This window comes from Diadema antillarum, unplaced genomic scaffold (assembly GCF_040938485.1).
Source record: "Diadema antillarum isolate AM-2024a unplaced genomic scaffold, OU_Dant_1.0 scf00000060, whole genome shotgun sequence".
NCBI lineage: Eukaryota > Metazoa > Echinodermata > Echinoidea > Diadematoida > Diadematidae > Diadema > Diadema antillarum.
Genome location: NW_027270949.1, coordinates 1,222,336 through 1,249,641, shown reverse-complemented (window position 1 = coordinate 1,249,641; position 27,306 = coordinate 1,222,336). Strand labels below are relative to the sequence as shown.

General features: G+C 36.8%; 1 protein-coding gene across 1 annotated transcript; it reads right to left on the bottom strand.

Moving 5' to 3' along the window:
* Positions 1-19,700: 19,700 nt before the first annotated feature.
* On the bottom strand, positions 19,701-23,664 carry LOC139715999 (cytochrome P450 2U1-like). The gene is made up of 6 exons (XM_071627556.1): positions 23,307-23,664; positions 22,747-22,975; positions 21,483-21,882; positions 20,875-21,064; positions 20,325-20,462; positions 19,701-19,879 (listed from the first exon to the last, which is right to left on the bottom strand). Exons 1-6 carry the CDS (start codon positions 23,662-23,664, stop codon positions 19,701-19,703), a joined length of 1,494 nt encoding a protein of 497 aa, XP_071483657.1.
* Between the last annotated feature and the right edge of the window lie 3,642 nt (positions 23,665-27,306).

Sequence of the window (27,306 nt, the reverse complement as noted above, 5' to 3'; positions counted from 1 at the left end):
ATCAGAATTCATTTTAAGTTATATTCCGCCATTTAGCCACATTCCGCTTTGATTTTTGTTGAAGAATTGTAAAAAAAAAAAAAAAAACCGCTCTATAAATCGTTTACTGTACATGTATAAGTGATCTTTGGATCAGGAACACATTCTAAGGCTTATGTATTGCCAGTTATTCTCTCTCAGACTGATAAATATCTGTATTTTTGGATTGTTAACAATATACCAGTTCTGTAATGCATTCAGATCATATGCATGCTTTGTTCACAAAAGTTGCCCTTAAAAACAAAAACCAAAACCTAAAGAGCAACATTAGTAGATAACGTCAGTGAAAGTCTTGGCGTTTTAATGACTGGATAAAGAGACTACTAGAATTCATGTGTGGACAACAATATATAAAAAAAGAGAATTCGACAAAAATTCACTTTTCATGAAAATTACACATTCCATCAACTTAATACTTACCATGTTAAGGGTGGAAGTCATTTCCCCTGCTTTCTAAAAGCGGTTTATAGACAAGTGTTCTTTCATTAAGCCAGGAAAGTGAAAGCATGTTGAATTTTCTTTACATCATTTTCTTTGGATATTGTTGTCCATACATGATGTCACAAACTCAAGTAGTCTCCCTATCCAGTGGCTCCAAAACCAAAACTTTTTAAATTCATAACCTTTGCATCGATTGTTCGATTTTCCTCCAACTTTCACTTATGTGTTCTACTAATGTTTCTGCTTTTACTTAATCCATATTTCTCTTTGGGTTTTGGTTTCCTTTATTAACCTTAAAGGGGAAATTCAGTCCAAATATAGGTTAGTCTGATAAGAAGAGTAAAATATTACGAGTTCAACGGTGTACATTTGATCGAAATCGGGTGAGATATAATGAAGTTATGATATATTGAAGTTTCGCTATTCATGGGGGAAACAGTTCTTGAACCGTCAATATGAAAATTTATGCAAATGGCAAATGGAGCATGTCATTCCCTTACAACTTACCGTACAGATCATACATAACATTTTGAAATTTACTGTTTTTCATTCAAACACAATTATGCCCGAGTCTCTAATTGATCACTATTTTGAAGTTATTCAACCAGGAATAACGTCATGTTTCAGATTTCACTGACAGAAACATTACATTTTCGCCATTATTTTTTTTTGACACGATCATTGTAAAATTGTGACGGTATGACATGGTTAGTTCACTCATTTGCATATTCACACCCACTGTACAAGAACTGTTTTGGAGAAATTATCAAAACTTCAAAATTTCATACCTTCGTTATTTTTCATGCGATTTCAGTCCAATTTGTATCTTTGCACTCGTAAAATTTAACTTTTTTATCAGGCTAACTTATATTTGGACTGGATTTCCTCTTTAAAGCTCCACGATGCCGGACGAGGCAACGCCTTGTAAATTCCTGACTGAAATGCTTCTTTACTATGCGTTTTGAAAATAAACACCCATATAACTTACAGAAACGGTCTATTAATGAGAAACCAGTCCACATAGTCTTTCCCCAATGTTTGATATGCAATGAAAATACAACTACAGTTGCCAATTTTAGTGAGGAGACTACCCCCCCCCCCCCCAAATAAAAAACTAAAGAAAGTACTGTATGGAGATTATGGGTCTAATCATTATACACTCTGAATAGAACGTCTTGACTAATTCTCACTACTATCAACAGAAATGATAGAGGTTATGTTTATTGTAATAACAGTCTGTTTATGTATCCATGGAGATGTGTGTCTGTGGGTTTGTGTGTTTATGTGTATGGTTTTCGGCATATGTGTATGCGTGTCTTTTTGTCTGTAAGCTCATCGTACACGTATCATTCTGAAGTCGTTAACTCCTTTCTATTCTCAACTTTTACTCCCTTCCCATTATACCGTGATGTCCCCCCCCCCCCAACAAAAAAAAAGAAAAAAAAAGAAAAAAGAAAAAGAAAGGGAGAATACAACGGAACCCTCTGCAACGATACCTTTCAAACCAGTGAATCAATCCAAATACAATTTCAGGGTATGAAAGTTAAACTTATTACACACATCCTACAGAAAACCCCATTCGATTTGCTTTGGTGGTCAAAGACAAAAGAGGATTTTTGTAGAGCATGTCAGGAATCCCTTCCCTCCAAGTTTTGTCCATTGTGTTGACACATTAATAATATTATGCAGTTCCGAGAGCATTCAAGTGCTAAACTTGGAAGAATTAGCCCGATAACGTGCTCTACAACAATCCATACTTCTCTGTGACCGATTAACCACATTGAATGGGGCTTCCTGCAAAATAGAGCTTAGATGTTATATTTTAAGACCCTGAAATAGCATGCAGTCAGTTTAATCATATTGGAAGTTATCAATGCTAAAATCCGGTTGTAGTTTTGTTTTGTTTTTGTTTGTTTTTTTTTGGGGGGGTACATATGTATTACATGCAGCTCACGAAAATTGGTACTGTACAAAGCTGAACAGACGACTACCACAACTAATGGCAACATTGATCATAATGATAATGGTAGTTATTGGTTATTGACAGTATAGTAACGTGGTCTTCCGCTAATATTACTTCTATCATTTTCAGAATCGTGATCATAACTACAGCTGTTTTACAAAAAAAAAAAGCTTCTACATTATTACTACAACAGTTGTCATTATCATTATAACCATACATGAATTTACCTTTCTCCGTGGGACATTCTCTGCTTGGTCTTGCTAGGTGTGACAAACTTTGGTTTGTGGCGCCGCTTGAGGTTGAAGACGGCTCCGATGTGATCATCTTGCCAGCAGAAAGCCCCTCAGTCGCATCAAGTGCTGAGTGTTGATAATCATTTGAAACAGTTTTTCATATCTTCACCCATTTTCAGATTTCATCATTTTTTCGATGAGTTCTAAGCTGGATACAAACATCCTATTCACCTATTCACTCTTTGCGTCATACAACAACCTTCGATAATGATTGTTAGTGTAAGGAACTAGCCACGAGAGAAAATCATTAATGCACAAGAGAGACAAACCCAGTGTCTTTCCAAGCATCATGCATATTCAAATACATACAAAAATACGATCAAACCTATCTGCAGCGGCCATCCAAAGCTATACGAAATTGGCTGTTACAGGCAGGTATACACACAATCTTCTTGTATAAACTGATGCCTGTATACACGGTATACCAATCACTTTGTTGAGAATTAAAGATCAAGATTATTAAAGTCAGAAACTTACGGGTATCACAGCGCACCCCTGTGAACCCCGGTGGACAGTGACAGGTGTAACTAGACACAGTCTCCTCACAGTAGCCATTGATACACGGATTCCGAAAGCAATCTGAGAGGAATCAGACAATATGAAAAAGGAATTAAATCTTATTATTGGCAGTGGCGGTGGCGGTGGTTGTGGAGGTATTACTGTTGCTACATTTAACTCTTTATTGACGAAATTTATTTAATTCAATTCAATTTATTCATCTATTTAGTAATGAAAATCGTTTGGATATACAGTAAAATGTTCACAAAATGTAACAGGTACCATTTAGCGAAAGTTAGAGGCTTGTTACAGAATGTACCAATAACATCATCATAAACATGATGCAACATAATCCTTAAAATACCAAATGATAGAAATAAATGGATCACAGAGAGATTAAAACTATATTAACGACATTATGGATTTTCGGCGGCCCCATCCCCCTGCCCCCCCCCCCCCCACACACACGCACAAACTCACACTTCCCCAGCCATATGCCCATGCAATGGTGCGTCCCTTGACACGTGTCGAAACTACACGAGACGTGCCTCGAACATTTTTTTTCAGAGTAAACACGACAGGATTGCTATGGCAACGGACAGACGTGTTTCGAAATAATGAATGTGAAATCACTTAAATGTCTGTGTGGTGCGTGCCTGTGTGTTTGTTCAAAGTGTGTACATGTAGTTGTACATTTCCCTATCACTTCTACATGTATATTTCTGTTTTTGTTCTTTTTATTTCTTTATTCTTCAGGTATTAGGTGTTTATTAACCCGTTCAGTGCCATGGACTTGGGACGGTGCATACAGTGCTTTGAGGTTGTCTGTGCCAATCCCTGCCAATAGGCTCTCAAAGCACACAGAGGATAACATTCCGCATACACCATACACTCACACAAACTGAGATCAGAAAGGTATATTCACTTGATGAGTAGTATGAAAAGTGTTACGGCTCTACTACAACGAGTAACAGGAACAAACCATGATAAAATTGGCGCACTTTCTATAGTATAGCGTGGCTTAGTCTTCAGACTTTTACATGGAGGTGCTAAGTTTGAATCCTGCCAAAATTTACGTTCTTGGACGACACATTCCTTTTGTTGTTGTTGTTGTTGCTGCTGCTGTTGCTGTTGTTGTTGTTGCTGTTGCAGTTGTTGTTGTTGGGTTTTTTTTAGGAGGGGGTATTTGATTCCACTATGTTCCTTTCAACTGAGGTGCAAAATGGGTGTAAGGAAATGCTGGGGTAATAAAAATGGTTACCTAGATAAAGAGAACAATATTTGGTAATATGTTTTTATGTAACCAAGTCTTTATAGTGTGGTAGAATCTTTGCGTACCTGGGATGCTACAAATACGAAATATAGTCCGTCGTGCTAGGCTGGCGTGTCTGTCACAGTTGACTTGGCCGGTGTGTCTGCGCCGGATTTTCGGGATCGTCTGCACGTCTACACCGTCAACTGTTTCTACCAGACACCGTCGAAGCATCGGAAGTGTGTAGTTGAGACCGTAACCATCTTGGCAACTAGTTCTCCTGTGGTAAGCCGTCACTTCATATTAATTGGAATAGGGAGAGATTGCCAGTAGATCGACGACAAAGAAAATAGCGGCGAAAACACAAAGTCTCTCGGTGGTATATGGAAAGAAAAACAGCAAATAGATGGAGACTCAACTGTAGCTGCTCCTCGTAATCACCAGTTTTATTTGGAAGACGAAATATTTCTTACCAATACAGTGTCTTACATTAACTGCGACCCACCATAACGATGAAGCAATAAAAAACCGCCGACGGAGTTCTCAGGCTGCTAACAAAAGATTGTAGTTGCTTGGGCTTTTAATCGGCTTGAAACCAAGTTCGGGGATAATTTCGTGCTAAATTTAAAAGTCCATATAACTTTTTATATGTGGCAATCTTTCGGCAATTTTAGGACAGTGTGACGTCAGAATTATCCAGAAGTTTATACCCGAAGGACATATGAAGGAAACACAATGGCTACCCAAACATTTTGCCACCACTCACGAGGTGGATGCTGGAGACTGAGAAATTCATACGATGGCTCAAGATGCTCTTAAGAATTGTCTGATGTTTATGCGATCAGAACCGAATTTGAACACTTCCTTTATCGTGTGACATTTCTTTCTCACTTCCGGGACAGTGTGACGTTACAATAAAGGCGGTGTAACATGCTATTACGGACGTCGACGTTCTTGTATATATGGCGAGCGGCGTCGCGAGCGCTATTTCAAACCGCCGAGACAGCGACGAAAATTAAACACCTGTTTTTTGTGGGGGGGGGGGGGGGGGGGGGGGGAGGGGGGTTGACGGGTGACTAGGACTTGAACATGGTGTTAACACGATCCCAGGCAATGTATGGCAGATTGACGAACCGCCATTAACCAAGGTCTTAAAGAGGATATCCACCCCAAATGTAAGTTAGTCTGATAAAAAAGAGTAAAATCTAACCCGTTCAACGCTAAAAATCTAGCTGACGTCAGATGAAAAATAGAAAGTTATGACATTTTGAAGTTTTGCTAATTTCTGCAAAACAGTCTTGTACAGTGGATATGCAAATGAGTGAGCTAACCATGTCATACCCTCATAGCTTATTTTCCATTGATCGTGTACAAAAGACGCAATTCAATGTTTCTGTCATTGAAGTGTGAAACATGATGGTATTCCTGGTTGAATAACTTCAGAATAGTGATCAGTTAGATATACGAGGATTTGAGCCTCGGGTATAATTGAATGAAAAACTGGAAATTGTATGAACAAACTATATGGTAAGTTGTAAGGGAATGACATGCTCACTGGGTTTCTTTTTAACAGCCCTTGTGTTAAAAAGGTCTACAGTGCAAGACTAGTTCTCTCAATTTAACAAGAAGATAATAGCACTCTGAGACCCGAATTCACGAAGGTGGTACAATTGAAACCCTGGTTTAAACCATGGACAAAACCGTTGTTTTTTATGGGGCGCCAAGTGTCGCATGCCCTATTTCGTTACGAAATCAGTCAAATGACCATTTCGTTGACTTAATGTTAACATTTCGTTGACGTAATGTTAACATTTCGTTGACGTAATGTTAACATTTCGTAACGAAATGACCATTTCGTCGACGAAATCGACGAAATAACTGATTTCGTTACGAAATAGGCCATGCGAATCTTGGCGTCCCATAAAAAAAAATACGGTCTTTGCCCATGGTTTAAACCATGGTTTCAATTGTGCCACCTTCGTGAATTCGGGCCTGAGAGAGCAGCCCTTCGGCAAGGAGCCATGATTGAAATACCGTCGTTTTGTTGCTGGTATCTTCAACACGAACAAAGCGGCACAGTTCACTCCCGTTATAACAAACACGATTAAAACGAACTTGAAATTCTGGTTACAACGAAGCAAAAAGTTCAGACCCCAACACTGTCCACTCATTTTGTTGTTGTTGTTGTTGCTGCTGTTGTTGTTTTTCATTGTTTATAATTTAAGTTTGGTTGTAACGGAATTCCGATATAACGAAAGAAATTGCCGGTCCCGAGGACTTCTTTATAACGAAAGTCGACCCTATATAGCGGAATCCATACACTTTACATTTAGTGAAAATGGGATCACTCATTCTTCAGTTTTTATTAGATGATTAATCGTATTCTATGTCCTTTATGACCTCATGACCTTTAACCTCATGCCCCCATATTTATTGTTTGCTTACTTCATTACGAACACATCCTGCAAGTTTGGTGAAAATTTGATCATCCGTTCTCGAGTCAAAAGATTTGGGAATAAGCTTATTTTATGTTTGTTATGACCCATGATAATTTTCTTTGACCTTTGATCTCACGAACCCCAAATTTATTTTTTTCTTAATTCTTTAAGAACATACCCTGCAAGTTAGGTGGAAATTCGCTCATCCGTTCTCAAATTATCTTATGCACAAAAAAACACAAACAGATATGCAGACAAAAATACGGAACCGAAAACATAGGCCGGTCATAGGCTTTATCTACACATTATAATAATAATAGGGTTCAAAATTGAATCTCTAGGCAGGATGCAATAGAAGCACCCCTTTTCCCTCAAAATTTGAACCCCTGTCTAGATTACAATTTTGAACCCTTTAAAGAGGTGCAATAAAGGTCCCTCTATAAGGTTCAAAACTGCATTAAAGATAATACACAGAAAGAGAGGGAGAGAGATAAATAGATAGAGAGAGAGAGAGAGATAGGGAGAGGGAGGGAGAGAGAGAGAAGAGAAGTAAACTCAGAAAATAAACAAAAAACAGACTCTCTCCCGCCAAGAGTGAATATAGTCACGCTTTATTTGTTTTTCTTTGTTTCTTTTTGAAATACAAGCCATGGAAAGGGTGTTTATCAGCAACCAATATTTAAACCCATTTATACAGACAGGAAATTTTCCTACTACGTGTCAATATTGAGAGTCAACTGCGACGAGATAAGAATTATTCATCCTGTACGTGGTGATACCTAGCCCAACGTCAGGGACAAGGAAGGGAAAAGACAGATGAATAAAAAAAGCTGAGAAACAAGGACAAGCAGCTTTAAATATCAGAGGGGGAAAAAGTATTTTGAAAGTATACGTTCTTATCACAAAAAGGTGAAGCTGACAAATAGTAACTAAAGAGGATGTGAACGTGCTAACTACTCTTATCGTAGGGCGAATTTTGTCTGGTGGTTGTTTGTTTGTTTGTTTTTTGTATGTTTTATATTATTATTATTGAAATTACTCATTATTTATTGAAATTTCTGTCTGTAAGGGCAAAAACATCCTGCTTGGAGTTATATACAGACCTCCTCAATCTAATTATGATGATTTTTTGAATATTATGAACAATATTTGTCGAAACGGTGCATTCCACAACAAGGATTGCATCATCATGGGTGATTTCAATATAAATCTTTTGTCAAGCAGTAATGCTGCCTGTGATAACTTCCTTGATAACATTTTACAAGCCTCATTTCTGCCTCTTATTTCTAAACCAACAAGAATTACTGGTCATTCTGCTACTCTTATTGATAATATTTTTGCGAACTTTAAACCTTTTCCAAAATCTGGCATAGTGGTGAGCGATATATCAGACCATTTTATGATATTTTGTCTCTTTGATATTGGACCAAGGAGTCATAGTACAATTCGAAGGCATGTATTTCGTCGTAAATTCACCCCTGAAAATATCGCTCTCGTTCAAGAAAAACTTCAATCTGTGGACTGGTCAATTGTGTATGACGCAAATGAAAATATTGACCAAGCATATGATAACTTTCTTTATCTTTTGAATAATTGCCTAGATGCATGCATTCCCTTAAGGAAATGTCGTACACAGGATTACAAACGAATCCCCAAGCAACCATGGGTTTCCAAAACACTCTTACGCTCAATAAATCGCAAGAGTACTTTATATGTTAATTTTATAAAAAACCGTGACGAAACCTCTCGAATGAAATATATTTCGTTCAAAAATATTCTTACCAATACACTCAGATTAGCTAAAAGAAATACTTTGCGGACCAATTGAGTCAATTCAAATGTGATATCAAGAACACTTGGAAAGTAATAAATACCGTTTTGAATAGAGGGAGGGCTGTAAATCCCATTTCTAGAGTTCAAGTTGATAATACTATCATTGAGGACAAGTCTGAAATTGCCGAGATCTTTAACTCATACTTTTCAAAGATAGGTTCAAACTTAGCACAAACTATTACTCCAAGTGATAAATCATTTTACGAATTTCTTTCCTCACCAAACGACCACTCAATTTTTTTCAAGCCAATTGACAGGCAAGAATTAATCAAAATTGTACTTCAGCTCAAAGCAAACAAAGCCCCTGGCTATGATGACATTGGCAATGTCGTTATCAAAGACATTATACATTGTATAGCAGATCCTTTATTGTTTTTATATAACCTTTCACTACAATCTGGTCAAGTACCATCTAAAATGAAACTCGCAAAGGTGACTCCAATATTCAAGAAAGGAGACAAATTATGTATCAGTAACTATCGCCCAATATCTTTGTTAACTTCGTTATCAAAAATCTTCGAGAGAAAATTGTTCATTCAAGGACAACTACCTTCCTTGAATCTCACAACATCATATCTGACTCCCAATTTGGCTTTAGAGAAAAACATAACACAACTCATGCCATTCTAAGTTTAATAAATACCATTTCAGCTTCAATCGAAAAATCCTGTCATACTATCGGTTTGTTCTTAGATTTTTCTAAAGCATTCGATACTATAAATCACGACATTCTGTTATACAAACTTGCGCATTATGGTATTAGAGGTAAGGCTCTGGAATGGTTCGAAAGTTATCTTTCTGGAAGAAAGCAATTTGTTACCATTGATGGATATAATTCGTCTACTGTACCAATCACGTGTGGAGTTCCCCAAGGAAGCCTTCTTGGTCCACTGCTATTCTCTATTTATGTAAATGACATTCGATGTTCTTCGAGTGTTCTCTCTTTTATCATTTTTGCTGATGATTCAAACGTATTCTATACTCACAGTGATCCTAATAAGTTAGTAGAAGTTTTAAATGTAGAACTAACACATGTAACAAATTGGATAAAGGCAAATAAATTATCTTTAAATAAACAAAAAAACAATTACATGTTATTCAGTAACTCTGTTAAACAACTTCCTGACCAAGTGATATTTGATAATTCTGTTATTAAAGAAGTCAAGACTACAAAATTTCTCGGTATTACAATTGACAATAAGCTAACTTGGAATTGTCATATTGATAATATTTGTAAGATAGTTTCAAGAAATATTGGCATCATTAACCACGTTAAACGGATTCTCCCCAAGTCAGTGCTTCTTATGTTATATTCAACTCTTATTCTTCCTTACCTTAATTATGGCGTAATGGCATGGGGAAATCCAATACAAACTAAAATGGACAGGGTGCTTCTCTTGCAGAAAAGAGCGATGCGTTTGATATGCAATACCGCTTATAGATCACACACTGATGTTTTGTTTAAAGAAAACCGTATTCTTAAGATTACTGATTTATATCGTCTTCAGCTGGGTTGTTTTATGTACAATGTAGAAATTAACGCTACTCCTGCTGTATTTAAGGAAATGTTTCGAAAAAATAATGTTATACATAATTGCTCAACAAGGTATGCGAATGATTATCATCTTCCTAAAAATAGAACTAGTTTTGCTGACAGAAATTTCATGTTTACTGGTCCTAAGCTTTGGAATTCCTTTGATAGATCACTAAAACAAGCTCAGAGCTTGAATAGCTTTAGGCATAAGCTAAAAAATGTGTTTCTTGATAAGTATTAATAAACAGTTTTATGATAATAAAACGTATGTATATTTAAATTAATGTTTTCTAGAAGTACTTTCATTAAGTATACTCGGAAGGTTATCTTCTGTTTCATTCATTATTCTAATGGTACACTAATGTACACTGTAAACACTTTATACATAAACTTGTGCTTTGTAACATATACATGACTTGCTTGTATATCCATAGTACGGTTCATGGAGGACTTGGCCAGGTTGAATCATATTTTACCACATGTAACTAAACAAGATGAAAAGAAATGGTCCTTCCCTCTGCTGTGTCACAATACAGAATGACAAAATGCGATGACTTTAGCAAGATAATTATACAATTATTTCCAACAAAGCTTCTTTCATACTATAAATTTCACATTGAATGATTGTATTTCATTGCACTATAGAATTTTCCTCATGATAAACGAGCCACTTTGAAATGTATCATGCTGCAGGTTCATGCTTTGTTCTAAACAAATAAAATGAAATGTCAAAAATGCAGGAAAATATTAATTATAAATTATTGATATTGCCATCTTTTTTTCTTTCTATTATAGTTTTCTAAAGAACGGTCATGAAAATATCTATGCTGTGATATGTAGTGAAAAAAAAATGATTATGAATACAGGTTTTTTCCTACATTATTGAAACGATATACTGGTTCACAGTACCCCCTAAAAATCGAGTAAAACTGTTCACTCTTGAAGAAGTACATAACAGAAAAGAGTGAATTAAGAGTGAAATTGGAGTGAATTTTGAGTGAAAGTGTTCATTTTCACTCATTTTAGAGTGACCTCAGGGATCATTCCAAAATCTTCAAGTGATCCCTGAGGTCACTCCAAAATGAGTGAAACTGAACGTTTTCACTCAAAATTCACTTGGAGTGATCCCTGACATCACTCTAAAATGAGTAAAAATGAACATTTTCACTCAAAATTCACTCCAATTTCACTCTTAGCTCACTAGTTTTTGTTATTCACTCCTTCAAGGGTGAATATCTTCACTCGATTTTTTTTTTAGAGAGTAGATCAATTATCATCGCATATTGTTTCTCAATCTTGAACAGAAAGTTCAAGATTGCCATCGACAAAATGAGAAAGGTATAAAGCAGACTTCCACCACTAATTCTTGTTTTATCTTGATGGAAGCGTTATTAACAGAAATGAGCGTCAAATGATTATCGAGGGAGATATATATATATATATATATATATATAGAGAGAGAGAGAGAGAGAGAGACCTACGAAGAGACTCGGCAGTAGTCAAGAATTCCTTCACTGGGCACATGATCGAGACTGGTACATTTTAGTAGGATATTTTATTATTATTATTATTATTAGTAGTAGTAGTAGTATTATTATCATTATTATTATTATTATTATTATTATTATTATTATTATTATTATTGTTATCATTATCATCATCATCATCATTACTATTCTAAATTGCGTGACATAAGATAGGCACGTGTTCTGCCGGTTCAATGATCAATATAATTTCACTTACCCGTCGCGAAACATGTAGCTATGACAACCAGGAAGCTTACGTGCAGGCCGTGTAACATCTGTGAAATACAAAGGAAGTGCTAATACGTGAGAATGATAGAGTGATGTCGGGTTTGGCTTAGGTATACGATTTATTTACACCGCTAGAAGACTGAGGCCATGCAGATGTAGCAAGCCTCCGACATCTGTGACATGATTCAAAAGGTTTGATAAAAAAGACTCTGAATTACTTCAAGTAAAACGTATCTTTACTGCAGGCTAACTTAAAAAGACTCACCCACAGACAGACAGACAGACAGTCAAACACACACACACATACATACACAAACTCAAACAAAGAAAATGGCATGGGTTTCAGGAAACCTCGACATAAGATAAAACTCTCCTTATCGGCATCTTCATAGAATTATAACAAAGTTATGTTAAAATGAAAACGAGAGATTAATATAGGCCTAGTACAGGGGTTAAGTATGCAATGAAAGAGTCTTATCACTTGTGTTGCCCGCACAAATGTATTTGTAAGATCGCGTTTGCTGATCTATGATGATCTTTTATTTCGACATGTTTGTTAAATAATAGATCAGCATCAGCATTACAAATACGTTGCACAGAGGGAGACTATAGTGATAAAAATCTTTAATTGCAATCTTATGTTTCTTTTTTTTTTTTGTTCAGATAATCTTACAATAATTAGATTTCAAAGAGACATTTCTCTCTGACTTTATTCGTTTTAAAGAGAAATCTATGATGTGTGAAGGTCAATTAGAAACGAATGGTGAAATGCCATATCAACTTATTTTATTTACTATTGCTATAAAGTATGAACAATTTCACTGTTTTGTGGAACGATTTTGATTCTATGTTATTGATAATGTAAATTCTATTAAATCAAATCTACGCCTAATTACGATGGAATTTCTAAACCGGTCTGTTTATTTGATTTTACATGAACGTCAGGACAACAGAGTGAGTTCTTAATGATTGTCTCTCTAAGTAGTTTACACTTTGTATAGAAATCAAGAAAATTGCAATGAGCTCTGATGAGAACGAACATCATAGAGATACAATGACTGCATACAGACTGATAAGTTAAGGTTAAGGAGTACACATTTTAAGTGCCTTAAATAAAAAGAATTAATGGTTGGAGTCTAAGCTTGTTCGTCATGTCGTTCATGTTGACGTGAGATGTTACTTTTCCAATGTAAACACTACTGGAAAGAACGCAGTGTCTCACAGTGTGTTCAAATAGTCGACTACGTGAAAACGCTCGAATTCAGCAGTGTGAATGCGGTGTGGCTTTCACGAAGTGTTCACATGCTTTGTTTCACACTGTGAATTGATGACTCACGTTGCGTTCACACTATTTAAGCATTCAAATTTAACAGTGTGAAGAGATTTCACACTGTATTCACACTGTGTCCACACTGTGTTTTATATTGTGGAATCATGTTCTTTCCAGCAGGGTAGACCCTCTCCTTTCATTTTTTGTTGTTGTTGACAAATGTCTTCTATGATCAACAGAGAATCCTTTCAGATTCGAAGTCGATAAAGGTAGAGAAGTCATATTAGTGCAAAAATCATGAACATTTTTGTTTTGATATAATTATCTTCTGTAAAACGCAGACCTCACAATACAAGGAATGTGAAATGAATAGATAAGGTTTACTTTGCAGATTATCTTATATAAATACTAGACGCCATGTAATATCTTTAACTTGCCGTCATTCTGCTGGTGCGGACTTATTTGCAATCTTAAACTTTTAAATTTACTCTCATCTTATTTTTACCTCACTTTTCTCTCTTTTTCCTTCTCTCTTTCCTTAATGGCACGTGAAGAAAAACTCTAAAGAGAAATTCGACACCAATGAAACTTAACGTTGATTAAAATAGTCGATTAATTTAAAAATTCAACAGAATCGTGCAAAGAATGATGAAAATCTTAATTTGACAGCTTTAGAAATATGAAATTTTAAACATCCTTTTTCAGAAATACATCGAGTAGGTCACGATCACATTTGCTCCATTTAACCCTTTCAAACCATTGAGTCAGAAAAGTGCACAGGTTTCACACACAATCCTACGGACAGGTAATTAATGTAGCGGACAGGTAATTAATGTAGCACGCAGGGGGTAAAGAATGTATAATAGGGATGTTATTACCTCACGGACCATCTTGTAGCTGGAGTATTTGTCAAACTCTTGTGACTATCACATCAAAAATTCATTTTGCAACTTTCTAGAAGAGAACTTAGAAGTCTGTTACAGAAAAGGAAAAATTTCGTCATGTTTTTGAAGAATAGTTTTCTTGTGAGGCAGTAGCATCATCTAATTTTCATATCATAAGACTGATATCACTACTTCTAAAAAACAAGTAAAGTTTAAAAATTCCTTTTGAAATCCTCTAAAAAGATATATACTTCCTATTTCAGGCTGTTTTAATTGAAAATTTCACTGGTTTGTTCGTTTTTGTTTTTGATTTGTTTCTTTGTTACTATATTTGTACTCCATCAACGTCTATTGCAAATGGCTAGAGATTTTCATATTCTAGATCATGTGCAACAGAATGCACGTTGAACTACATCACTATAGTCGTGGGTAAACTACACTCAATGTTCTTCTTGATTCAGGAAAGGCTAATAAAAGTCAAAGGAAAAAAAAGAACATCCTTCGCCTCCAAAAAGTTAGTAGTTACTACTCCCTAATGATGATGTTTGAAAAGGAAATTTAAATGTTATTAATTGCTAAATTTTTAACCAAATATGATTTTTGTTGTACATTTTACGAACAAATTTTTGATTTTAAGACGATGTTATCACATCATCAAAATCTAACCTTCACTCTAGATCGTGGCGATTACCTTGATTACCGTTGGTTCCTAAAGCTGTTGGAAACTATAGAAGTTATCATTAACTATATGTTTTGTCCAAACAGAAGATTGAAATAGGTAGTGTTAACTTCAGTTTAAAGCGACCTTCCCCTTAGGAAAATGCATATGATGGTTAAAAAGGTCGACGTGCCTCTAGATAATTGTTGTATTTGTCGCCTACAGTGGTTCCATGGCTATTTTTGGTGCAGAGGGTGACTTTATTTCCACGTTCTAAGTCATGCATACAATTTATCTCACACTTTTCTCTCCGCCGGGTGATGGTCGTTTTCCCGAAGTTAGTTAATACGAAATAAGGTTGATTAATCCGTAAGAAATAAAGTGCATCATAACGAACTTCAAAAATCCCAATCTTATTTCGTTTTCGGAGTAACGAATTTTTAGAATAACGAACCATTTTTCCCCTCAAATTAGGGTAAACAAACCTTCAGAGTGAAATATTTTATGTCATTTTCAGATAAACTAACCTCCGGAATAACGAGCCTTCAGGATAATGAACCGTTAACATTAACAATGATATTCTAAAGGCAATAACTCAATGTCTATCTACAAGAACAGTATTACTATCAAAGTCAAAATGTACAGACAAATTATTTTAAGAAACTACAAGCTCTCGTCCAATCACGACTGTAGTTTGATTTGCCTTTGAAAAGCAAAATGTGATAAAAAGGTTCTACCAATCAAGGCGTTAACACCTCCGTGTCTGTATGACAAATACTATTGTTGTAGTTCAGAGGTGGTGGGATGTAATTTTTTTTTCCAAAACTTTTGATTGCAGCTCTATTGATAGTTTGAAGTCTTTGTAAGCAATATATTCTGAATAAGTATTTTCTAAATTGAAACAATGTCTTTTGACTGTGGCGTTCCAGTATCATCTAGGTTCTATAGTTACTCTCTTCGCAAAGACATTCGAAAGAGCTGACATCTTAAAGGTCATTTCCACCAAACACCAGGTACAGACCTAACTGGAACTGGATAAACTACCTCGCAAAAGCGGCAAAGCGACAATCATAGCATAATCAAAGCAACATTTAAACATGGAAACAGACATAGGATGATGATGATGATGATGATGATGATGATAATGGTGTGATAGTGGTGATTATGATGATGATGGCGCTGGTGGTGGTATTGATGATGATGGTGATGATGATTATGGTGGTGAAGATGATTATGACAATGATGATGGTGGTGGTGGAGGTGGTGATGATGATGAGAATGATGGTGATGATGATGATGATGGTGGTGATAATGATGATGATGATTACACCTATCCCACAGCAAAACTCACCCTGACAGATTTCTTCGGGATGAGCGCCTTGAAAAGAATGAGACGATCACACAAATCTTCCTAGGAGTTGGTCAGAATAGTTGACGTCTCAGATGTACGATTAAGTAGACAGACGTTTAGCGTATAGCTGATGAAATATTGCCACCTACCTATAACGCGCCAACGTAAATCTTCTTTGATATCTATTCTAAAATTGTTTACAGCCAGCTTTAAGTAACAAGTGTGATTAATCGAAGCGATGATGAAAATAGATCTGCCGCCGGTCTGAGACAGCTCGCGGGGCTACCGCCGTGACTGCTGGTCGATCCACTACGTCACACTTGGGTTCAACCACTCGATGCTGTCTCTCGTCCCGTGTGTGTCGTTATCTTGGTGGACTTTTTAACGGGGAGCGGCGAAACGCGGCTCTTCAGTGAGTGCACCAATCCGCTTTCCACGTGACCGTAAGCAAAGCAAAACAAAACAAAAATCATGGAGAAAACAAAACAAAAATCATGGAGAAAAAAAAAACCAACAGAATAGGCAGATCGGCTGGAATTACTCTCCCGTGTCATGGTGGAATAACAGCGATGTGTATTGTATGCTTTAAAGTTTGCATAAAAGTGAAGGGTTTGATCGCAAATGGAGTCGTATCCATTTTTGTTTGATTGAGATCAAATAGTTGAATACAAAGCAAATAAGGAATGTATTGGATATTTGATAATAACTTAGAGTATAATGTATTCCTTGCTTTGTAACAAGTCAGGTATCATTGGAAGATTTAATTTTGTTCTATATCTGATGATGAATTCACTTTAAAATGTTTAGATATGGCGCATAAACGGTTTTGGGATCAAACTCTTGATATTTGTCATTATTTTGATTACATATTCGATGACAATTGATTTCTCCACATTCTGTATATAGATACGTTAAATTTTGTTTCGATACCATAACCAGGGTTCAACAGCTGTGGATTGTTTCTGTCGCTTCATGAGCTGAAATGAGCTGAAAAAGAATTTCATTATACATATCAGACACAAACGCTCTATTCCTTTTCCAACTCTGTGGCCATCCAAGTCATACCATGTACGCCTAATCATGACAAAAATAAAAAACAGTTGTGGCCAAATCCTGTTAGATTTTGGGATCGATGTTTTAATTTCAGCATTAAAAGCAAGCAACAGAAGCTCAGGAAACAGCAAGACGTAGCAGGGTGGAATGTGTATGGATTCTAAAGCGCTTTTAATGTCCAATCAATTAACTCCCTCATTACTACTATGTGCAAAGACAATTAATACATGTATAACGTTAGGCTTTGTATCAACGATGTACAATCAAAATGTGCAAATAACGTATACAATATTTATATTGAATTATATTCATTCTGTGTAATATGTATACTGATTACAGATAGCGGGTATATATATAGTATATATATATATATATATATATATATATATATATTACGTAACATGTTTATGCATGTATACATTTATTATACTGTAGAAGCGGCACTATACATCAAGAAAAACTTGATATGCTTGAATTGAAGGCAGATAGGCATGCACATGATATCAATCATATTATAGCATCAGCTCAATACGTAAATTCCCTGGTTGATTTTACAACATTATAACAATACATATGTATGCATTTGCAATAATAATAGAGTATGATATCACAACGTTATCATAACTTTATCACCATGTTGGGTCTGTTACATATTATTCGATAATGTGGAACTCATCGATTATGTGTTATAAAATGGGTCAAGAATGTAGCCAATTGGAAGCGCTGAAATGTGTCACGTGTGCCTGCATTAATTTCTCACTAACATGCACGGCCTGACGTCACAATGTTGACACTAGCAATGCGCACTCAATCAGTTGTTACAAGTGCGTCGCGCGCTACTATACGCGCTGTCAATCCTGTAAACAACTTCTAGTTCGGGCTGCCGGCCGGCCTTTCTTGTGTGCATAACATGTGTGGCGTACGTATACTCTTATACCTACAGTACTTATATGTGCGGGATTTCCGAGTGCGACGTGCGTAAATGTTTGGGATGAACATCGACGAGTGCTACTGTACATGTAGCTGACTGGTATTGACCCACAAAGGTACGTGAAAAATGCTGTTAGTTTTCGACCCTTTTATAAAACAAATGATGCACAGGATTATTTCGTGGCGTTAGTGGAGATGCGCTACATCTCCACTAACGCACTCTATCCTGTGCATCATTTGTATATTAATGCACGCGGTGAAGAAACAATAGATAATAATGCCACAGTTGATTCGACAAAAGTGTAATGAAATCGAATAATTGTAAATGCGACAAACAAGTTGGTAGGCAAGACAGGAAAAAAAAAACTGTATTGGCACGAACCAGATTAAGCACTTAAGTATGTGATTTCTTATAAACAAACAGGCCAGTAGCAAACTGCCTACAAAAGCTATAGCAGGAATGATATTATTGGCTCAATAATAACTACCTCGAAATTGCCATGCGATTTAATGGTACATTTGTAAGATATTGTCAGCATAAGCGTGGAACAGTACTAATCACTATTAACTCGATAACGATAGTCTCATATTCTTTCACTGGATATGGTTTACTATATTACATAAAGTTGTTGATTTTAATAATGTTATTGTTATTTGTTTCATTATGGTGTACTGACGATATCACAGAAATAACAATCAAATACACAATGCAGTGAAAAATCACTTTGAGAAAGACGAAACTTTCTATACTAGTAGTCATGATCTTATTACGAATGGTAAATCCTATACAGCTCGCGAATACTAAAAAATGAGGATTCAGGATTATATGTTGCTGTGGAATGGTGGATGAATAGTCTCGTATGACCCCCCGTAGGCCGTGCATTCGCGGAGGTTTGCGCTCTCCGAGTGCTTCTACCTCTTGAAGTAAACCATCTATATAGTGCCACACCGACTCAGCTTCACTAAATTCTTTAATAAACAGATGTTGTTGTTGAAAAAAAAAATCAATGTTTAGACTTACTCATGTTCCTCATCGTTCAAAGATTACGGCTAAAACGGAAATTTACAAAGTAAATAATTATAGGTACATGTATTTATAGGTACAACCCGTTGAGGACGAGTCCCGAGTATACTCGGGCAGGTGTCTATGGGAAATGCGTGTTGTAGCAAAATCAAACCGTCCTCAACGGGTTAATACTGATTTCATCAATGTTATAGATTGAAATAGACGATACCACAGCTGTACTGCTGAATCACGACCTAAAGCTTACCAGCGGCTGCTTTGAAGCACCATAGGTTAATAAATTCTTCATTTTTTCATGACATGATGCATTAATATATACAGTTCAAGCACAATGTATCCTTACAAACTGACAAAGAATAAAAAGTAGCAATGTGCATGCGTCAGACAACAGCCGTTGTCAAAGCAAAAGCTAGACACACAGCGCTTTCCGATATCACGAGCAGGAGATCATGACTATTGTATAAACAAGACAAAAACAAAAATAGTTAGCGCAGCTGGATTTTGATGTTGAAGTCATCGGGGACGAGACCGATTCCAGCCTGCCCGTCCAGGCTCACATCACGACTATCGTCTGCCGGACGGACGGTAAAACGCTGGAGGATGTTGGTCAAGAACAGGAACAGTTCCATCTTGGCCAAAAGCTGGCCCATGCAGATCCGATTTCCTGTGAAGGCAAATAGGGCATAATGATAGGGAAGTGGTTGGGGGTTGTATTAAAGTTACATTTATATGCGAGAGTAATATGTAAAATATAAGCTATATTATGTAGGTCACTTGATTTAATAAGTTATATCTTCTCATTTCTTTTTTTATTTTGAGAGCTTCTTATTCTAAATGTTTTATAACTTGTCTCCTACGTCACCTATCGTTTACTATTATGCCATGTGTGTAGGCATGTGCGTATGGATATTACAGAAATGAATAATAATAGTTATGAAGGGATAATAACAATAATAGATAATAATTACACAAATGAATAATGATGATATGAAACAACAATGATAATGATAATAATAATAATCATCATCATCATCATCATCATCATCATTATCGTCGTCGTCATCATGATCATCCTAAGCTAAGAATATCATTCGGAGTGCGTCGCTCACCGATGCCGAACGGAATGAAGGCATCTGGCTTTCGTACGGTCTTTCCATCTTCGCTGAGGAATCGGGAAGGACGGAAGTCTTCCGGCTTATCCCAATACTTCGGGCTCATCATCAGCTCCCACAGGTTCATTATCACAGCTGAGAGAAAATCCAAAATTAAGATCTGACAAATGTATATTATTATCTTAGGATAAAATGAACCCATTAGTCTTGGTAGGCAGCTTATTCAGAGCAGATAAACCTCTAACCCGAACCTCTAGTACTAATACCAGAAGCGAATGCATTGTGAATCGTTGTTCATGGAATTCATGAATTGGAATTAACGGAAATGAAGTTCGTGAAATTAAATTTCATGAAAAGGGAATTCATAATGTCTGTAATGACGCTCATTATTGTTCATTCTTTACAAAAAGTAGACATACCTTAACTTACTTTGAAATATTTAAAGCAAATATCGTCCTACACGCTTTCTGGAGGAGGTAGAACAATTGCTCGTTAGATACCAGTTCCATAGAAACTTGGTAGATTGGTACTCTGATGATGTTTGTACCTGTCCCTTTCGGGATACGGTATCCCTTGATGGTGGCCTCCTTGTTGGTTCTTCTCGGCACCCCAAGGGGAGCCACGTTTCGAAATCGCTGAATCTCCATAATCGTAGCCATCGTCACAGGCATGGCATCTTGATCCGACATCGACGGAGATCGATGATCACCAACAACGCGGTCAATCTCATCTTGGACCTATTGTTCAAAGAAAAAGTTTCGATAAACAGAATTCATCTGCATGCTGTATGGGTAGTGTTGGTTCTTGTGATCATTCCAGTAACGTAATTATTGGATATTGTTTTAAAGCCATTCCAATAGTTTGAACATTCCTGCATCAAAGACAATGTATCATTTTCTCATGTCAAATTTCTTATTCATTTATGTTTCTTTAAACTGTTCTCACACCGTTCCGATCTTATATTCATTAACAGACACAGTTAAGTTAACATGGCGCTGATATGTCTTGAGAAAAGATAAGTGCGATTTTTTTTTTTACATAAAACTCTCCTTCCAAAGCATTAAAATTAATGTCAACACGGCCAAAAAACACAAAATGAAAAGATTTATATGCTTCCGCATTTGCGGAAATCATATCTGTACGCTGTAAACGCACCTGTTTCATTGTGTCGGGAAATTTCGTCAGGAAAAGAAGGGCCCAAAGAAGAGCGGCACTCGTTGTGGTCGAGCCCGCAGCAAATAGGTCAAAGATGGCTCGCCAAGCCAGGTCGTCTTCGAACACGATCTCCTCGCCGCACTTCTGCTGCCGACGAATCTCCAAGATGAAGAGATCGATGAGGTCGCGCACATCGTGCTCATCAAGAGTCTGGCGATGTTCTCCCATGATGCGCTTTACCGTGTCCGTAATGAACTCGACAACGTAGCGGAAGTCGGAGTACAGGGGAGAATGGAAGAGAAAAGGTATGGCATTTCCGGGGGAGAAAAACGAAATGGTAGACACAGCTTGGTGGACTTTCGTTACGAAGTTTTCGAACAATGGATCGTCGTATTCAAACCTGAGGAAGGAAAAGGTAATGCGAGATACATGCATGCACATTCACAGTTGAGAGTTTGGATTAATACTCCCATTAGCACAACCAAGTGTGTGAAAAGTCTTTACGCTTGCTTGTTTTTGTCTTCGGTCATTTCTACCTTTTATTCATAATTCTTTGTGCTCCTAGCAATAAGATTATTATGATAAAAAGTGTTATGCCATGGACCATTGAGGCTACTGTATCATCTTATTGTTTACCTCAAAATCCTTTCTTTAAAGTTTCGGTTTTTAATATGTGAGCGGCTAGCTTTAATATCATCCACACGAGCCATTTGTCGCCTTTGTCTTAATGCTGTTCGCTAGTCGTCAATGTCCACTTAGAAAACACTGGTCTGCTATAAATCGTTATACATCAATGGTACATGCTGTTCACGTCATACAAATGTAAAATGCATGATACGAATCAGGGCACAAAGGTAAATTTGCACGTACAAAATTACATGATCATATTAGAGGTCACAGAGAGTATTCAAAGTGTGGAGCCGAACGCTATTATGGGTTCATGTATTTTATTGTGATATGTTTCGCCTATTCTTTTTTTCAGAAAAAAGTTTGTATGTGAGGAAGGGGGAGCTGGGAGCCGCAGCTTCCCCCCCCCCCCCCCACACACACACACTGGTTCCACGCCCCTTTCACACGGGAATTAAAAGAAATATGTCATCTCGGCATATAAACCTATTTTTGTAAGGAGATAGCTAGTAACCATTAGTACGTTTTATGAAAGCAAGACCTTGATGCCAGGTCTCCTTCCCTTGACCTTGTGTACATCTTGATTCTTATCCCAATCTCTTCTCCCCTATCTTTACTTTCCTTGTCCAAGACCCACCTCGACCCGAAGCTCATGCTACAGATGACGTTCGTCACTGCTTTGGTGACGAGCTCTTTGGGGTCAAAGGTCACCGACTTGTTGTTTTCGAAGCTTTCGCACAATATTCTGGCCTCGTCTGTAATTCGTCGCTCCATGCTGCTTTTACCCATTCCCAGGTTTCTCATTGCACTCAGCCCGAAGCGACGGCGTGCTCTCCACTCAGGCCCGTTGTCAAAGGTAAAGGTCCCTGAGAAAAACATAAAACGACCGATTTTTGACCCGCATTTTAAGAATTTAAAAAACCGCCTCGATATAGAATAATGATATTAATCACTATAAAAGATACAGACTCTTTGTGTGTGTCGGTATCAGCCAAGGAATGCACTGTAATCTAGCTCGAGGATAATTCTTCTTGAGACGTTACCATACATCCAGTGTTCAAAAATGAGTTTTGAAAACATTGCCCCTTAACACAAGAAAAAACACTATGTAGAGGTACACCTTCCACCCCACCCCCCCCCCCCCCCCCACACACACACACCTACACATCACAAACTAACAAAGATTCCGTGGTATACCTTTAGAACCAATGGCGTAACGCAGGAGGGGTGGTAGCGCGCGATCTGCGAACGCTTCTCCCTGTACGAGAAAGGCTTCATTCACCGCCTCCACGTCGCATACCACTACCACTGGTATCGGTCCGACACGGAATGAGAACACCCCGCCGTACTTCGCCGCCAATCGACTAAACACCCCACGCATGTCAGTCCGGAGCAATGCTAAGTTTCCTAAGACGGGTAAACCTGGCGGCCCGGGTGGTAGGGGAGAAAGGTGTTCCTCGCCCTGCCAAAAGCTTCGAAGCAATCCAATGAACCATTTGGCAAGAACTGCAACGATCACGAAGAAAATGACATCCTGCACAATGAACGACGCCATTTTCATACAAGTTATCACTCTGCGTGCCTCACAAGTCTACACGTCGTGTAGTAGTACGACTAATATCAAAACATTCAAGTTCTAGGTCAGGACCTCCCAGGGCAGTGCAGGGGTCAACACCTTTTAACGACAGCCCATGAATACAACTGGATCAGGTTGCGGGGAATTTACTTCGTTCCTTTATTCGCGAGTTAGCCTATTCGTATCTTGCGCAGTGCGTGACATCAAGCTTCCATATCGCTGTTTCTTTTTATCCCCAACACTGCAACAGCAAAGACCGAATAGTGTATTATCCAAACAATACCCTATCAGAGTCATTTTCAAGAAGATGATAATTAAAACGCATCGAATCGGTGAACTGATCGATTCTACTACTGTGACTATATAAAAGCATCATATTTATTCAGCTTGCGTATTGATAGCTCGTGGTTATCTGGATGCGTGCGTGTGTGTACTGGTGCGTCTTACCTCTTGAATCTGATCGGGTGTACTTTGAAATCCATGGCGTGTATCGTACCAGACTATTTACAGGTGAATGACAGGTTAATGATATGGTGATGCGCATAGGGAGTTTGGAATAACAATAATAAAATAAAGTTAGCGACATGGGTGTCATACACACTGTAATACCAGAATCGAATAGGGTTTTGAGTCGGTATTAAATTCATTGTAATTGTTTGCTTGTGTGTGTGGGGGTTTGTTTGTTTTTAGTTTTGTTTTGTTTTATAAATCAAGGAAGCGACACAAAATGTAATGTTGAAAAGCAAATGGCCAAGTGATTGTCTAAATACAACCAGGTGATGAGTATAACTTGTCATATCCTACGGCATATTCATCACTACTGTGCATACAGGGACTCGAACTATAGACCTCGAACTTGAGAGTCTAATGGTGAGTCACATCATCAAACTCTCAAGGAGCACGGAGCAAAATGTGCAATTTGTAAACTGCAAAGTTGAATCTTCACCTCCAGTAAGAATAAAGAAAAGGAGGTCGTTACAATCTATTGACGCTTAATTCTTGAAAAGTGTTCCTCGACAGATATCAACATACACACACACTCAAACACAAACACGCGCGCGTATACACACACATACACACACACACACCTACATACGATCATTCTCTCTTGCGCCTCCTACATCGAAATAACGGCTGCCTGCGCAGAAAGACTCCTGAAACTAATAATATAGAAATTGTAAATATCTCTACAAATTTTGATGATTTCTTTCACATTCCTTCCCGTTTCCGGCGGAAAGATGATAATATAAATCATGGTCAAAGGGTACATACATACTTCCTGTATAATGCAATAGCGTAGAATTCATGGGTTAGTTCATGTTATAACAATACGTGCACACATCGATACATGTATGTGAATAATCATGACATTACAAATCTGATTGGATTTTGCCTGGGTGCTTGCATCGGGATGCACGTAATTGTTATAGTCGTTTTGTTTTAGACGAGGTATCACTACAATGGACATAGCTACAAAAGGCAAAGGTGAGTTTGGAAATTAAGTATTCATTTATTTATTTATCTATGATCTATGTATTCATTCCGGTTTATCAAAAAACAGGGTAGCCTTTTGAGAGCTCTGTATTCTAACAAAACGAAGGTAAAAAAATCAAAACATAAATAATACAAAACAGTGAGTTAAAAAATGCAAAAACTTTACTGTAACTAAATGAAAGAAAACATATTTTGTATATACATAAATGATTCAAGACGTAAAAGCAAAACCAAAAAACAGCAACATAGAAACAAGGAAATCGATACATATAACAGAACCAGCACCAAATCATTATGTATAAGAACATCTCGACTAGTCTTGCTAGTGAAAAACGTCAGAATGAAATATAATGCACTCATTACATATAAATACATTAAGATGTAAGGCATTGCTAATTGCATATTCGTAGTGCGTTCTTTTAACCCCCAAAACAACATATTTTAAGTAAGAAGGAGGATTAAAAACTATTCAACAATACAAAAAGACGACACATGATCACTTATGATTACTATGTAATGATATCATGCAGCATAATCACTACAATTCTACAATGATAGGATTTTACATCGAATTTTGCCTTTTCGTTAAATCTTTGCAGTGATGTTTAAGTTCGAACAAGAGTCGGTAACTTGTAAATAGTTGGAGCTATGGAATCATACAGCACACAGTCCATTGGAAAAGCAAATTGTACACAACACATTTTAGGTAAGAAGAAGGATGATTAAAAACTATTCAATAATATAATGACGGCACATGATCACTTATGATTACTATGTAATTATATCATGCAGCATATAGTACATCACTAAAATTCTACAATGATAGGTTTTTACATCGAATTTTGCCTTCTCATTATCTTTGCAGTGATACTTTAGTTCGAACAAGAGTCAGTAACTTGTAAATAGTTGGAGCTATGGAACCACAGAGCACACAGTCCATCGAAAAAGCAAATTGAACACACTATTGCAAAGATGGTTAATATGGGTTGCTCAATTTGAAAGTAGCCCTTCCATGAAAGCATCCTCTTTGTTCGGAATATTGATTAATCATTTGTACTTGGCGTCTTTTTTTTTTGCATGATTTTTGAAGCTAGACTTGTCACGAGCAGCAACATGAATAGTTTTACAGATTTTGGCAATAGCCACCCATGAAAGTGGTTATGAGGTGATAAAAACCTATATTATAATTTTATGCCATTTTAGGTTTTTATCACATAATTACCATTTGGCTATTGCCAAAATATTTCTTCCAAAAACAAGTGAAACCTGCGAACAAAAGTGCCTCATTACAAAAAGTGCGTGTTTCTTTTTTTTCATGCCCAAGTAAACGAGGAACTTTATGCAAAGAAACAAGCGAACGAAATAGTCAAATCTAATTAAATCGTAGTAGCAAGGTTTGAATTAAATAACAGAAAGAGCTAATTACCTTGTGAAGAAATATGTTCTGGTATTATCATCTTTGTAACAAGTATTTTGCATTTCATGAGCTCTTTGTAAAGTTCATAAAAAGGGTTGTACTTGCAATTGTTATCAAGTCAAGTAGGATTAATAGCTTTATAGATCAACTCGATTCAGTTCAATCATACTTTGTTTTCGTCCAACAAAAGGTAATGCCTGTAATTCAAAGTATACATTTGGACGAATTGTATATTGCTTTAACAATATGACGAAGATATACAACTCATAACGTCTTATGTATGCACGAATGCAAGTATAAAGTCATAAGAAAAACAATACACTATACATAGAAAGGATGACAAAAAAAGGTAACTAGGGATCCTATATGGCAGTGGAAAAGAGTGAGTTTATCAAAAACGAAATTTATTAGAGGTGAATCACTTGATAAACAATCTGCAAAAATAAATGTCTTTTATATCCAAAATTTACCTATAATGGACAGCTAACACCTTTGTTAACTGATGTATGTAAATATGCAGGCAAAAGCAAGCAAACTAATTAGATTAGCATAAATGTTTTGGTTGTTCTTTTTATCTACATGTAATGAAAATATAATCTATAGGCTCATTAGTATTACATCTACTTCCCAGGATTAAGGAAATTCTAATAGGCATATTTATGTGGTAACTACAATCGTTATGCAAATAAAATTACGTTTTTCTAAGCAAA

Coding starts and splice junctions, on each gene's coding strand:
- LOC139715999 (XM_071627556.1), bottom strand. CDS start 23,664: ATGGCGTCGTTCATTGTGCAGGATGTCATTTTCTTCGTGATCGTTGCA. Junction 21,883..22,746: donor AGCATGAGCTTCGGGTCGAG/GTGGGTCTTGGA, acceptor TTCCTTCCTCAG/GTTTGAATACGACGATCCAT. Junction 19,880..20,324: donor CTTCATTCCGTTCGGCATCG/GTGAGCGACGCA, acceptor TTGCCTTCACAG/GAAATCGGATCTGCATGGGC.